We start from the raw sequence: 13548 nt of genomic DNA on the forward strand, positions 1-13548 counted from the left end.
TTACAGCGGCGATCTAAACAGTTTAAGAGGAATTGGATCATTAGTTCTCATTACTGTGTTTATTATTTGAGCTATCTTTAGCTTGTATGCAACTGATACCGGTAATATTCGCAGTTCTTGAAAGAGTGGTCGGCAAGGGCCAATTGTTTTTGCAAAGGTTATGGTACGAACAGCACGCTTCTGCAGGCGTAAGATTGATTCTAAATACGTTTTATAGGTACCACCTCATGTCTCTAGGCAGTAACATAAGTGACTATGGGCAAACGCGAAGTACAATATGCGTAAAACCGGGGCACGAAAACATTCCCTCGCCCTTAATAAAATATGACAGCCATAAGCTAATTTAAAGCAAACATTTTTTTAATTTGCTGCTTCCAATGCATGTCCGATTCAAAAACTACACCCAAGTACTTGGTTTGGGAGACATTAAGCAAATACGTACCGTTGAAGGCTAGAAATAAGTTATCACAGCTAATATTCTTTTTCCTTGAGTGAAATAAAGTATACTTCGTTTTCTCGGTGTTAAGTGTGAGCCGATTGTTTACGAACCACTGGGAAATTTTACCAAGTTCCTCGTTAATCTTGCCCTCCAGGTCCTCTAGTGTATCTCCTGTAAAAAATAGCGCTGTGTCATCAGCGTATATAACAGCTTCAGAATAATTCAGAAACAGTGGAAAGTCATTGATGTATAAAGAAAACAGGAGGGGCCCTAGTACAGAACCCTGCGGCACGCCAAGTGTGATTTTTTGAGGAGCGGAGATATAGTTTCAGGTAACAACGCATTGCTCTCGTCTAGAAAAGTAAGTGTTGATTAAATGATACATTTTCCCCCTTAAACCATAAGTCTCTATATTCTGTAGTAATATCGAATGGTCAACCATGTCAAAGGCTTTTCATATGTTTAATTAAACAACTACGGCCAGTTTGTTGCTATGTAAAGCGGTGTTTATCAGCTGTGTAAGGACCAGAACTACCGAGGAAGTGGTTCTTTGGGGTCGGAATCCGTGCTGATTTGGACAGAGGACATTGTACTTAGTTAAAAAGCTCTGTATTCGCTTTCAGAGCACCTTTTCGAATACTGTAATAATTACACTTAATACTGAAATTGACCTATAGTTTAATTGAATGGACCGCTCACCACCTTTAAAAACAGGCGTGACCTTAGCGGCTTTGAGTTCATCAGGATACACTCCAGTTCTCAGGGAATTAATAAAGAGATGCAACAAATGGGTACCTAGAATATCAATATTGTTTTTGATAAGTATCACAGGTGTTGGGTCTAAGCCTGCTGCTTTGCCTATTGAGAGACTGCTGACTGCTGCTATCACTTCCTCTATTGATGTCAGGCAATGCGAAAGTATTTTCAACCCGCTCAGGCATTATTAACGAGGCTACATTTATATTAATCAGTGAAGCCAACGATGATCCTATGGAGGCAAAATGGTTCTTAAATAATTCAACCGTGTCTTCGTTTGCTGATTCAGGCAAAACATCCACTCTTGAACAAATTCCAATCGCATCATTAACTATGTCCCACATTTTTTTCGTATTACCCCGAGCCTCCTCTATAAGTGACGAATGAATGAATGAATAAAACTTTATTTTCCTTCTTTGGGTTTAGCGGATTCCGGACGTCTTCATCTTCCGAGTTCCAATGGTCGGTGCCCACATTCCAGGGCCCCGCTGAGCTTTGCCACCTCGCTTGCGTGCCGCACGAGTCCTCTCTGGACCGCGAGCTCGCTGCTGGTGAGCAGGCCCTCCCACTGTTCCGCACTGGGCTTTTCTAGTTTATGGAATGCATAGTTATGTCTACATTCCCATGTAATATGATATAGCGTGGGGGTTGCCCCGCACCACGTGCATTTGTCATTGTATTGTCCTGGATACATCTTATGTAGTGTGTGTAGGTTTGTAAAGGTACCTGTTTGTAATCTTCGCCATCCCACTGCCTCGTGCTGTGTCAGCAACAGGTGTGGTGGAGGATACGTCAGTCTCCTTCCTCTGTGGTAATTTAGTATTTCTGCATATGTGGGTTCTACCGTTGTGGTATGTTCCTGTGACTCCGCTGTCTCTGCTCGGTGGGTCATCTCGCGAGGTAGACTGTCTGCCCTCAGGTTCCCTTCCACTCCGGCGTGTCCCGGTATCCAGAAAATTTTGTGTTGTAATGATGTATTGGGAGGCCCTGCCTGAAGGATGATTTGCAGTGCTCCCTTGTATCTTCTTCCCGCCGTGCAGCTTCTACACGCGGCTTTCGAGTCCGTCAGAATCGTGAGTGATTTATTTAGTCGGTTCCCTTCAGCTACTGCCAGAGCTACGGCAACTTCTTCCCCCTCGGTTACCGAACACTTTTTGGTTGTTACACACGTGACCGCCTCTAGGCTCTGGTTGACGACCACTGATGTAATTATATGTTCTTTGGTGTCCCTGTTTCACGGATACAGGCCTGCATCCGTGTATACCGTGTTTTCTTTGGTAGCTAAGTGTTTTTCTACGTACTCTGCCCTAGCGGCTCGTCTAGCCCCGTGCAGGTTTGGGTTCATGTTTCTCGGTAAGGGGCAGACTCTGATGGTTTGTCTGACTTCGTCTGGTATGTTTGCTACTCTGCCTTCTGGTTCTTTACTGCTATACCCTAACCTGCGGAGGAGCGCACGGCCAGTGGTCGACTGCTGGAGTCTGGTTAGTTGCGATCCAGCTTGCGCCTCTCGTAGCTCTTCGAAGGTATTGTGGATGCCCAGCATCAAGAGTTTTTCATTTGATGTATTTCTTGGTAGGTTTAGCGCTGTTTTGAAGGCTTTCCTTATAAGCGTGTCCGCGTGTTCCTTCTCATTCTTTGTCATGTGGTGATACGGCAGGGAATAGGTGATCCGGCTGATTACGAGGCTTTTAATCAGCTTTACTGTATCTCCCTCCTTCATCCCGTGCCTTTTCTGTGAGACTCGGGTGATCATTCTGCTGACTTGCTGTGTTGATTGTTTTAGGGACGAAAAATATTTTTTCCTCTTCCTCACAAGAGACACAGATAGGTTGCGGTAGTGTTTAAACTGGCTTAGATAATAGTCGTTTGTTCTTAGTTGCTTCCATTTATGGTACCATTTGTCCTTTTCCTTCAGTACGTTTAAGATCTCAGTTGTCATTCAGGGACATGCTGGCTGGCTGTATTTTTTAGTGGCCACTGTAGAGCTCCGGGTAATAGAGGTTTTCAGAATAGCTAAGAATTGTGTGTACTAAACATTAACATCCTTGTCATAGGCAGAAGTAAAAGTGGTTTGCTTAAGCATTTTGCGCAGTAAAACGTAATTGATTTTAGTACGCATTTTGCTGAGTGGGGCCTGTTTTAGCTTACGTAGTTGTTTCAAATAAGACAAAAATCGGCAGGTGGTCAGCAATCATATCAGCACAAGTACCAGCTTTCACACCTGTGTCAATGTTGCACAGGGCATGATCTATTAAAGTACATGACGTACTTGTTATATGGGCTGCTTCTGAGATGAGATTACGCAATGCGAACGATTCGAGGAGGAGGGTATAGTTATTCTATGTGCCAGATGATAGATCAATATTATCATCTCCCACAATTGCATTTCCCACCAAATATTTCTGCAAGGATAGTTTCAAACTTTTCAAGAAAGATTGTTATCGATGAGTTGGGTTGCCGGTATAATACCCCAACTATTAGCCTACTGGAAAGCTTTATAAAAAGTGTTTTAATACAATTATCACAAAGAGATGCCACAGTCAACACTTGGTAGACAAGGTTATCTTTAACAAAGAGTGCAACCCCGCCTACTCTCGTATGCGATTCACGAGGTCGAGACAAGAATTTATAACCAGGAAGACAGACTGATTCATCATCCTTGAGCAATGTTTCACTCAATGCAATGACATCAAAATATGATTCATACCTTGGCAAATGTGGAACCAAATCGTTTATGTTTTTTCTAACACTGCGAACGTTGCAATGAAAAACTGAAAAAAAACTTTTTATCGCACATCAGTTCTTCAACTTCAGGAAATGAAAAAGCCACGGTGAAGGACAAGCAAATTCCACATCAACAAAAAAAAATAGGAAAAGCAGACTCACACCAGGTTCAACAGATCATCCTCACATGTGACGTGCAATATAGTGGAATTTTCTGTTCTGCGCATCAAAAACCTTCCCCTGCGTCACGCAAACAAATTTCCATCCTTTGTCCCGCTTTGCTTGCTTCGCTTTAGTGAGAAGTACCTTAGTTTCCACGCAATAATGCTCACTGACATACAGTGGCTGCTCCCCGTCGAAACCAAGGAGGCCTACGTTCAGTTGAGTCTTTTTAGCGGCATTCAGCACCCTCTCCCGGGCTGACCTGGTTGCAAACTTGACCACGACATTCGGCTTGTCTTTATCTTTAGAGCGAACTCTATGCACAATGTCAATATCTGATTCGGCAATCTCAACGCCCAGGGAAGTAACCACTTCCTGTACAGCATTTAAAAGGTTCTCACCCTGAACAACTGGGAGACCCTTCATCACGAGGTTTGAGTTCCGACTGAACTGTTTTAATTCCAGGATTTCTTTCCTAGCTTCTTTTAGTTCTGTGCGGAGCAGTTCATTTGTGTTTTGACACTGAACATTTTGCGCTTTCACCTCAGCAAGCTCACGACAAAATGTTTCAACATCACCCTTAAAACACTCGAACCCTTCATTCATGAAATCGATCGATTGCCTTATGCACGTGAGTTCAGCGCAAATTCCTGTATTGGTGCTCCCCATTTTTTCTACACTAGTCATCATTCCAAAGGAAAGCGCGTCCAGCTTAGCTATTAGTTCATTTAGTACTTTCACAACTTCTTTAATGCTACTCGGAGGTTTCTCTGCAAGAGCCTTAGTGGCCTCATTCAGTAGTCCCGTGTTACGGTCCCCCATTTTAGCGCTTAGTAACTCGGCCAAGACAATCGAACGACCGCCCAGTTCCAACCACAACCAGCAAACCACAACACACGCGGCAGCAACAGCGACGGCAATGCGATGACGCCGTTTACAAGAAGACAAAGAAAATAATCACCAACCTGCAAAAATAAACGCTCTTGAGTATTCAGCGTCCGCACGCGGTCGCCGCCACAGCCAAAGTGATGCTCGCCGCAAGAAAGCAACGCCCACTTGTCGCGGCAATTACAAGTTTCTTAACTCTTGTATCAGATGGCGTCACTGATGATGCTAGCAGCGGCACTAATGCAGTGTCGCCTCGCAGGCCAGGAATCGAGGATGCATGCGCTGGCGTGGAAGAAAGCCTCTTCCAGCACTCCAGAAAGAAGAAGGCAGGCCACCTAGACTACTCCCACAGCACATTTCAGAAAAAGGTTTGCATGCTTAGTTTCACATTCTGCTGACTTTGCAAAGTCAGCAGAATGTGAAACTAAGCATGCAAACTCTTTTCTGAAATGTGCTGTGGGAGTAGTCTATAGCATCCCGCTGACTTGTGGAAAGGTGTGCATCGGTCAGACAGGCCGATGTATTAATGAACGCCTAACGGAGCATAAACGCTCGCTAAGAACCAGCACCGGATCACATTTGTCGCATCACTGCAAGGACTGCGACAAAGAAGTACAAAAAATTTGTGAAGCGAAGCTCCAAGACACTTAGATATTATGTAGGAGTAAATAGGACTGCCCGTGAACTGCTAGAAGCCCAGCGGATTAAAAAAAGTGGGAGTTCCTGTGTCAGCACCTCATCGCTGGCCATTCATAAGAATGAAAGTATAATTTAGATAAATTTAGAAAGATTTGAATCACTTTTGTTACCCCCACTGTAGTATCCTTCCCCTCGCGCTGGTTATTTACCTGCTGTTTGTTATATTGTTTTGTCCCCTTTCCTCCACGCTTTCTTCTTGGCTATAAATAAGCCATTCTTGACTTCAATAAACAGTTGCAAGTAGCGCCTGTCTCGTGTCTTCCTTTAGTAGACAGTTTTAGCAGAGCGTACTTGCGCCTCCGCTCCGCTCACGGTTCCCGCTCACCCTAACCGGAGCGTTGGCTATAAGATTTCTTTTTAGCTGAGCGGAAACGAGGCGAACTGCACAAAGAGCCCCCTGGCGTTTAAATGTGAAACTACGCAAAAGAAAAAAAGAATAGCTTTTTCTTTGTCGCATTATAAAGGCATATTTTTGCACGCAAACATTTTATAACATGTAAGGTGAAATGCATATGCTGTATTTTAGCAGACGGCTTTAATTTTTGTTAACGAGCACAGTTGCGAGCCAACGCCAGATCAGAAAGTAGTGATGAGGCGAGCCTCCTGTTCGTTCCTCGTTTGTCTATGCGCGATACGTGCAGCGTCCGTCTTGTAGCGCTAGCCAGTTCTTTGCTTCCGTGGTATTTAGCTGGCATCATGGCACAAATGAGGAGTGTGCTGCAAGACCCACTCATGTTGAGTCAGCTCACCTGGCGCGACATTGAACACCTTTTAGTAATGGAATTGTTTTCTGTGACTCGGCGGGATCCGCTTTCTGCGACCGGGTATCTTAATATCGACGCCATGGAAAGTGGACTTTTCCGGTCGTATTTTCGCTTCGAAAAAGCCGATATTAGAAGACTGAAAACTGCTCTGCTCATTCCCGACGTCATCTCGACGCCGCAAAGAGTGTTCGTCCCTGGAGATGAAGCCCTATGCATCACTTTGCGTCGCCTGTCATACCCAAATAGGCTCTGCGAATTAGAGCAAGTTTTCGGCCGCCACTACTCAGTGATTTCATCGGTGACCAGCAGTGTGCTCTCACACATAGAGATCAGCTTCGGTCACCTCCTAAAAGATGTGAACAATCACAGCTGGCTTGATTTGCCTGCAATTGAAGCATTCTCTCAGGTGAGCAATTCATTCGAATTCCTTAAACCACCATAACAGACACTGACTTTGCAGGCTGTGCATTTCAAAGGGGCTCCCCTTCACAACGGGGGGGGGGGGGGGGGGGGTTCATTGACGGAACCACCAGAGCTATCTGCAGGCCGTCAACTAGCCAAAAGCTGTTCTTCTCTGGACACAAACGCATACACGCTGTCAAGTACCAGTCCATCATGTGTCCGAACGGCATCATATGCCAGCTCAGCGGACCATACTTTGGTAGCCGGCACGACGCTGGTGAGTTCCTTGTTAAACTTTTTTGGCACGGCTTGAGCACAACTGACTTTTGTAGAGGAAAGAAACAGCAGTTTAACAGGCTTACTTGTTTACATGTCTTTCAGGTATCCTGCGGAAAAGCAAGACGTACGAAAAACTGCAAAAGCTAGTGCAAGAGCACAGCTACTGGCTGTATGGGGACCCTGCCTACCCATTGAGGCCACTGTTGTTAAAGCCCTATGGTGGAGTGAGGCTAACAGCACGACAGGAATCGTTTAATAGGGAAATGAGCAAAGTGAGACAAGCTGTCGAGTGGGGCTTCGGCAAAATCGCAGGACTGTTTGCATTTCTCGATTTCAGAAAAAATCAGAAGCTCCACCGGCAGAACCTGCCTCGCATGTACAGGGTGAGTGCGATTCTCGCAAATTGCCACACATGTGTCTATCGCTCTCAAGTATCTCAGTACTTCGGTCTTGAGCCGCCAAGCTTAGAAACATACCTCACCCCACAGCACCATTAATGGCTGCATGGAGAGCACATAAGGTAAATAACATGAAACTTGACATCAGACATTCAGAGCAGTGCGGGTTGCTGTAATGGCATTACTTCTGTCGGTACATTTTTCATGGATTATAAGTTCAACTTCAAAAGTTTTTTTACTGAACACTTCCAGCCCTGTAGAGGGGGGCTGTGAGCCTTTGTCAAGCTGCCGTATACGAGCAGCTTTTACCCACAACCTCCTCCATCATCCCGATGGAAATAAGGAATATTATTATTATTATTATAAGCAGCACAAGGTCAATTTAAGCCATAGCAGCTCTTCCTTCCCCCCTCTGGCTGCAGATTTCTATGCATTTTTCTTGGTCTCAGATTTTCATGCACTACCTTTTTAGTCTTGCTCTCTTTATTGGACCGGAAAAAAGGTTCGCACAATTGGCATGTTGCTTGGACTGCGCATGCTAGTACGTCAGGACTGTCAAGGTTCTGTTCTCATTATTGTGAAAGTGATTCGTAGCAAACACAGAAAAAAAGCTTCCCTTACAGTGCCAACGTGCAGCAGCACTTTAAGAGCTCCCTGCACCACTTGCTTGTACTGTTAATGACCATGTTTGCCTGCCACGCAAAACATTTAATGTAATTTATAGCGTAGAATTTTATGACGGGAAGGTAAATGCATTTAATACCCTTCTGGATACCGAAGCCCCAGATTTCAGGTACGCATGACAACACAGCCATTATTTCTGGCAGCACAAAACATGATGCACCAACTGCAGTATTTTATTTTTTATTGTCCCTTCCTGCTCTCTCCTCTGGCAACAAATCCTCGATGCGTTGCATCCGTTCCAATAGCTGATCATATCGATCTTTGCAGGAATTCATTTGCAGTACATGCCTTTCCTCATCGATGCTCACTTTCCGCTCTTCCAGAGCTAGTTTCCGTTCATCTAGCTCCAGTTGGCGTTTTGCTAGCGCGAGCTTTTCTTTCTTGAGGAGAAACTCATACTCTTCTCTTCGGGCCAGGAGCTCTAGGCCCATTCCTTGGAGTCCTTGTATTCCTATCAGGAAAACAAAGAGAAAACATTTTAAGTGTCCTCTAGAGCGTGAATGATACTAAACTATTGAACCAGTCACAGTCATGTTGTAAATATACTCATGGAGCAAATGTTGCATTCAGAGCGCATTACATTTGTTACGCTTCAAATTGTTGCACACCAAGAGGGTAAACACGGCTTGCATCTTTGTACAGAAGTAAACATGATGTACACCATTTGTCAATCCGGCCGACAGGGTTCACCCTAGAGCCGTATACATTCTTAGTGGTGCCTATTGAGCAGCGAAGCAACATTCCAGAAGATTTAGAGCTTTAGGAGCAAGGGTGAGAAGCGTGCTTACCCTGCCTGCAATAGCAGGAGCCTTGCACAGCTCAAAAGCTACCCCTTTGATCTGTACACAGCTGACAAAGGTTGTACACTGTGTTTGCAAAAGTTTTTACCACGCTGTTTGGATGTAAGCACACATGAAACAAAGTGGAAATATATGTATAGCTGAGTGATGTCATGTGATAACTATTATAATGTTGTGCAAATGGCTTGTGGACCAGGTTGTCATATTCAATTGTGTGAATTTGTATGCTAGAGTAAGGTCAGAGATGCTATGCTTTATGCTGCAAGTTGTGAAGCTGTATTTGTATTGTGAGGTTGGTACTGTTAACTTCAGTGCAACTATGTACTATTACATGTTGAACAGTGTACAGAAGTTGTTGTTTCATGTTATTGTAACCTGCTGTATGCCATGTGCCCAGTAGGTGCAAGGGTCCAAGCTGCAAATGACAGCTGTTTTCTTTCCATCTACACTTGTGTAGTGTTTGCTGTCAGATAAAAATAAACCAATTTCAAGTTTGGCAATCGCCTGTCTAGGTGCAGATGTCGTACCTGAAAAAAAGACCCTGTATTCCAATTACAAACCTGCTGGTCACGTAAAGGTCGTAGAGAGTTTGACATAATGGATAACACTGCTATGATGGCAGCTGAGCACTTTCTGCAAATGCTTCCATTTGAAAAAGAAAATTGGTGTACACATGATCCATCAACTCCTTCTCCCTCACTTAAATATACCTTTAAAAAGTGCCCTAGAGTCCGAAGTTACAATTCCTCATACGAGTGCACTTGCCACTGTCAACATACAGCCTCTCTACACAACAAGCCACCCCGTCATGGCAGCTCAGAGATTGGGCGCTCCACTAAAAGGTAGTGCAAACACTGCAGTGCTTCAAAGTGATTTTTTACTGAAGCGTCAGTAAATTATGGATACGCAGTTAAAAAATTACCTACCAGAGAAAAGGTATGGTGAATAAAGCAGTATCCTTGTCACTGTCTGGAGCAGTATCCCAATCACTGTCTAGAACTCGCTACCCGCAATCATCAAATCATTCCGCACCGAAGCACAATTTCATAAAAACTTTAAAAACTATGTACTGCATAATTGCCTTCAATTGCCACACCAATGAAACCTGTTAGTATTGGGCACGACTTCTATTGCCTTAGTGCTTGTTCTTCTCTTTTTCTGTTCGCAAAGTGTTTTTAAAGTTTAGCATGCCTAAATTGCTAGTTCAGATCTTAGTTTCCATTGCACCTGTTTTCCTCTATGTAATTGCTATCTGCCATATGTTTATCCTACTTCAAATATGCAATTAATTACAGGAGGTCCCCCTGACAGTTTCCACTTTGGGACCTGCTTCTGTAATAATCAATTTATGTACACCTTACCTATGCATCTTTTTCAATAAAACCGTTAAACCGTTATCTCATTTATCTTCCTTTACTAGTTACATGCTCTTTTTCTACACGTCAAAATACCTACACAATTATTAACTGCATAGAAGTTCATGTTGCTTTGCCATTGTCATAATTTTTCTCTTGGTTTTATTGTGTTTGTATACTTCAGAACATTTCAACAGGGAGCAGTGCCATGTTCACACGTGGGCAACTCATGAGTGCATGCGTACCACTTTACTTGCACATCTGAGGGACATGAAAGAGTGAGCCCTTTCGAGTGTCAACCCTCATCAGTACAAGTATGCTGTGGTTGACAAGGAGAAGCTGCATGCGTGCTATTCGAGACTCTAGTTAAGGGCTCTAAGCTATTTAGGCCGCTCAGGGTACTTTCGTACCACCGTCGCACAGCACATGAGCATTTCTTTATTTTTGCCTCCAAAATGCAGTGGTCATGGGCAGAATTCAATCCGACATCCTTAAATGAATGACAAATATTTCTGACTTGAGCTATCTATCGCCATGTTTCTGTTAACATAGCCCTCTGTGCCCAGTTATTCTGACACTGCCTAGTTGAAAAAAATTTTAACACCAACTTGCCCAAGCCTAAACATTTTCCAGCATGCACGTAGGCACATCTGCCTGCACATCAGTCTGCTGTGATGCACAACAAAGTAACTGAATGCAATAATGTGCTCAAGCTCTACTAAGTGCTCCAAACAAAAGCACCACCCAAGGAATGCTTTAGGCTGTTTGTAGTACTGTGTTAGTTTCACCTTTGGGCATGTTTTGCGCTCGCTTCTTCTTTCGCCTTTGCCGAGGCTGTGGCTCTGGCTGGCGTGCCATTGCAGCAGCATCATCACTAGCAGAGTCTGCAGGGACGTGCTCTGTGCGGACAGAGCGTGGGCTTTGTGGGGACAGCGGGGCCTCCTCCTCAAGGTTGCACAGCGACATTAGCATCCTGGAGGCTGCTGACCCACCACAGTCTGCAAGAAAGCAGCAGTAGAGAAATGCCACTGCAATTATTAACGTTTTCCAACACCACTTTTGAATACAAATAAATGAAGACAATTTTCCTAGTGTGCATGTTGTTGCTGGCATGACCACATCAGTGTGGAAAAAAAAGTGGACTGACACGATAGAAAATATCAGCTTTCTCTTCCGCTGCACCTTTCTGTGCTCTGTGGGACTGACAGGCCGTGTGACTGCACTACTTGGACATCGGTGTGTATCGTGGAAGAATGACATATTATTGCAAATGCCAGAAAATAGACCAAAATGAGTAGTGTTCGCAAACCCACAGACTTATCATGCGGCGCTATTTTATAACAACAAAGAGTCGTGCAAGTCTATGCATTTACAAAACCCGCGGTACACACTGGGCAGCTTGTTTATGAATATTTTTTTCTCTCAGTACACGCGGCAGCAATATTCTTATAGCCAGTTTTAGAAACGTCAATTCCGTGCTACTCGATGCAGGGCAATTGCTGAGTTCAATATACACTCTATCTTCACGACTTCAAAGGATTGTACTGGTTTACTAGAAAGCATGACTACAAAATTTGCCGCTCATCACTCCGTCATCGGCTTGGCCACCTTCCGTGCCCATCGAGAGTAGAGCCTCGTCCCTCAGATTGTGGGCGGAGCGCATTTCGGCAGCAGCCGAAAACGGCGCCGCCAGCACCCTTTTGCACGGTGCCGCTGCGCTTCCTTTCCTCGGCACTGTTCTGGGCGCATATCCGAATTCATGTGCCATGTCGGATACTTCTTGAAGGAGCTGGTCCAGCTCGTTGTATTGCTCCTCTGTTCCGGATCTGAGGAGAGCAACAGGTTAGATTGTGTGATGTGTGATAACGCACGCAACGTATATGTCACAGGCACAGCGCAAGGCAAAATACGTACACAAACACTTACTTTCGTAGGTTCGCTTTGTTTTGCTGCCGGAAATATCCGAGCAACAGGTCCAGCCTGTCGCGCACTCCGCGGAGGGTGACATCGCGCCCCACTGCACCTGCCACGTTTCGGCGCACTTCGTCCCAAACGCGAGGGTTGGTGAATGGATTTGCTGCGACTACCTCACGAACAAGGCATAGATCTTCATCGATGCGGAACCTTTTCCTTGGTTTGCGGTTGCATACGCCAATGCGTTCCGCGGAGGCCGAGGCACATTCCATGTCAGCTGCAGAACAGGCGGCTGCCATGTTGACTCTGCGCCCGTGAGAGAGACCAGAAGGCCTAGCGTGAGCCGCGCTCGTCTCGCCGTTCCGCGCTCCGCTGGGACTCCGCGAGAGCGGAACGGAAGGGCCGGTCCGCTCGCGCGCTCCCGTCTGACCGTTCGGCGCATGCGCAGTAGCGCTCCCGCTAGCCGGCTTACCGGAGCGGAAGCGCAAATACGCTCTGCTAAAACTGTCTACTGTCTGCTGTGTTTTTGTGCGCTTCATCTGCTGAAGCTAATTGATATAACGCAGTCGTCTGCGAACAATCTTAGTGCAACGGTTATATAAGAAGGCAAATAGTTAATAAAGAAGGAATAAGAGAGGCCTCAAAACACTGCATTGAGGTACTCCATACAAACAAGTTTAAACCTGGATTTAATTTTATTTATTTCGACATACTGCTCACGAGACTGAAGGTAGGATGTAAACCACTTAGTAAATCTTGAACAAACAGCGCGAACAAAGACGAGCACAAAAGACAAGAAAGCGAACGACACGGCGCTGACTAACAACTGACTAACAACCAACTAGCCCGCCAAAACATGTTAACACTTAGTAAAATTAGGATTTGTAAATAGTGCATTCATTTTTGCACGAGTTTAGGATGTGATGCTTTATCAACAGCTTAGGCGAAGCCTAACAAGATTATGTCAATCAGTCCTAGGCTATTTATTGTTTGTGAAAAATCATAAACTGTCCAATCAACGAAAACATATTCGACGGAAGTCCGTCTGTTTGGGTTCTTGAGATAGTTGAGAGAAAACTGACACCGATCAATAATTTTAACTTTCCCAATGTCTCGGGACCAGCACGGTCCCTCAATCAGGGGTGAATAATGTGTGCCAGCAGCAGCAGCGGGTTGCTCCCGTCTCTCTCTCTTTGTTAGCACGTGGCGCAGTCCACTTGCGTACGCGAAGGTGAGCTTTCCTGGACTCCTATTCATCATCTCCTTAGTGAGCCGGATGTGCCA

The 13548-nt window shown here is 44.9% G+C and overlaps 1 protein-coding gene across 1 annotated transcript; it reads right to left on the reverse strand.

Moving 5' to 3' along the window:
* Window positions 1–8307: 8307 nt before the first annotated feature.
* LOC144119496 (uncharacterized) lies at window positions 8308–12566 on the reverse strand. The gene is made up of 4 exons (XM_077652088.1): window positions 12277–12566; window positions 11929–12176; window positions 11326–11348; window positions 8308–8580 (listed from the first exon to the last, which is right to left on the reverse strand). Exons 1-4 carry the CDS (start codon window positions 12561–12563, stop codon window positions 8557–8559), a joined length of 582 nt encoding a protein of 193 aa, XP_077508214.1. The 5' UTR covers window positions 12564–12566; the 3' UTR covers window positions 8308–8556.
* Between the last annotated feature and the right edge of the window lie 982 nt (window positions 12567–13548).

This window comes from Amblyomma americanum, chromosome 2 (assembly GCF_052857255.1).
Source record: "Amblyomma americanum isolate KBUSLIRL-KWMA chromosome 2, ASM5285725v1, whole genome shotgun sequence".
Classification (NCBI taxonomy): domain Eukaryota; kingdom Metazoa; phylum Arthropoda; class Arachnida; order Ixodida; family Ixodidae; genus Amblyomma; species Amblyomma americanum.

Coding starts and splice junctions, on each gene's coding strand:
- LOC144119496 (XM_077652088.1), bottom strand. CDS start 12,563: ATGGCAGCCGCCTGTTCTGCAGCTGACATGGAATGTGCCTCGGCCTCC. Junction 12,177..12,276: donor AACAAAGCGAACCTACGAAA/GTAAGTGTTTGT, acceptor TGCTCTCCTCAG/ATCCGGAACAGAGGAGCAAT. Junction 8,581..11,325: donor GTGGTGGGTCAGCAGCCTCC/AGGATGCTAATG, acceptor ATGAGTTTCTCC/TCAAGAAAGAAAAGCTCGCG.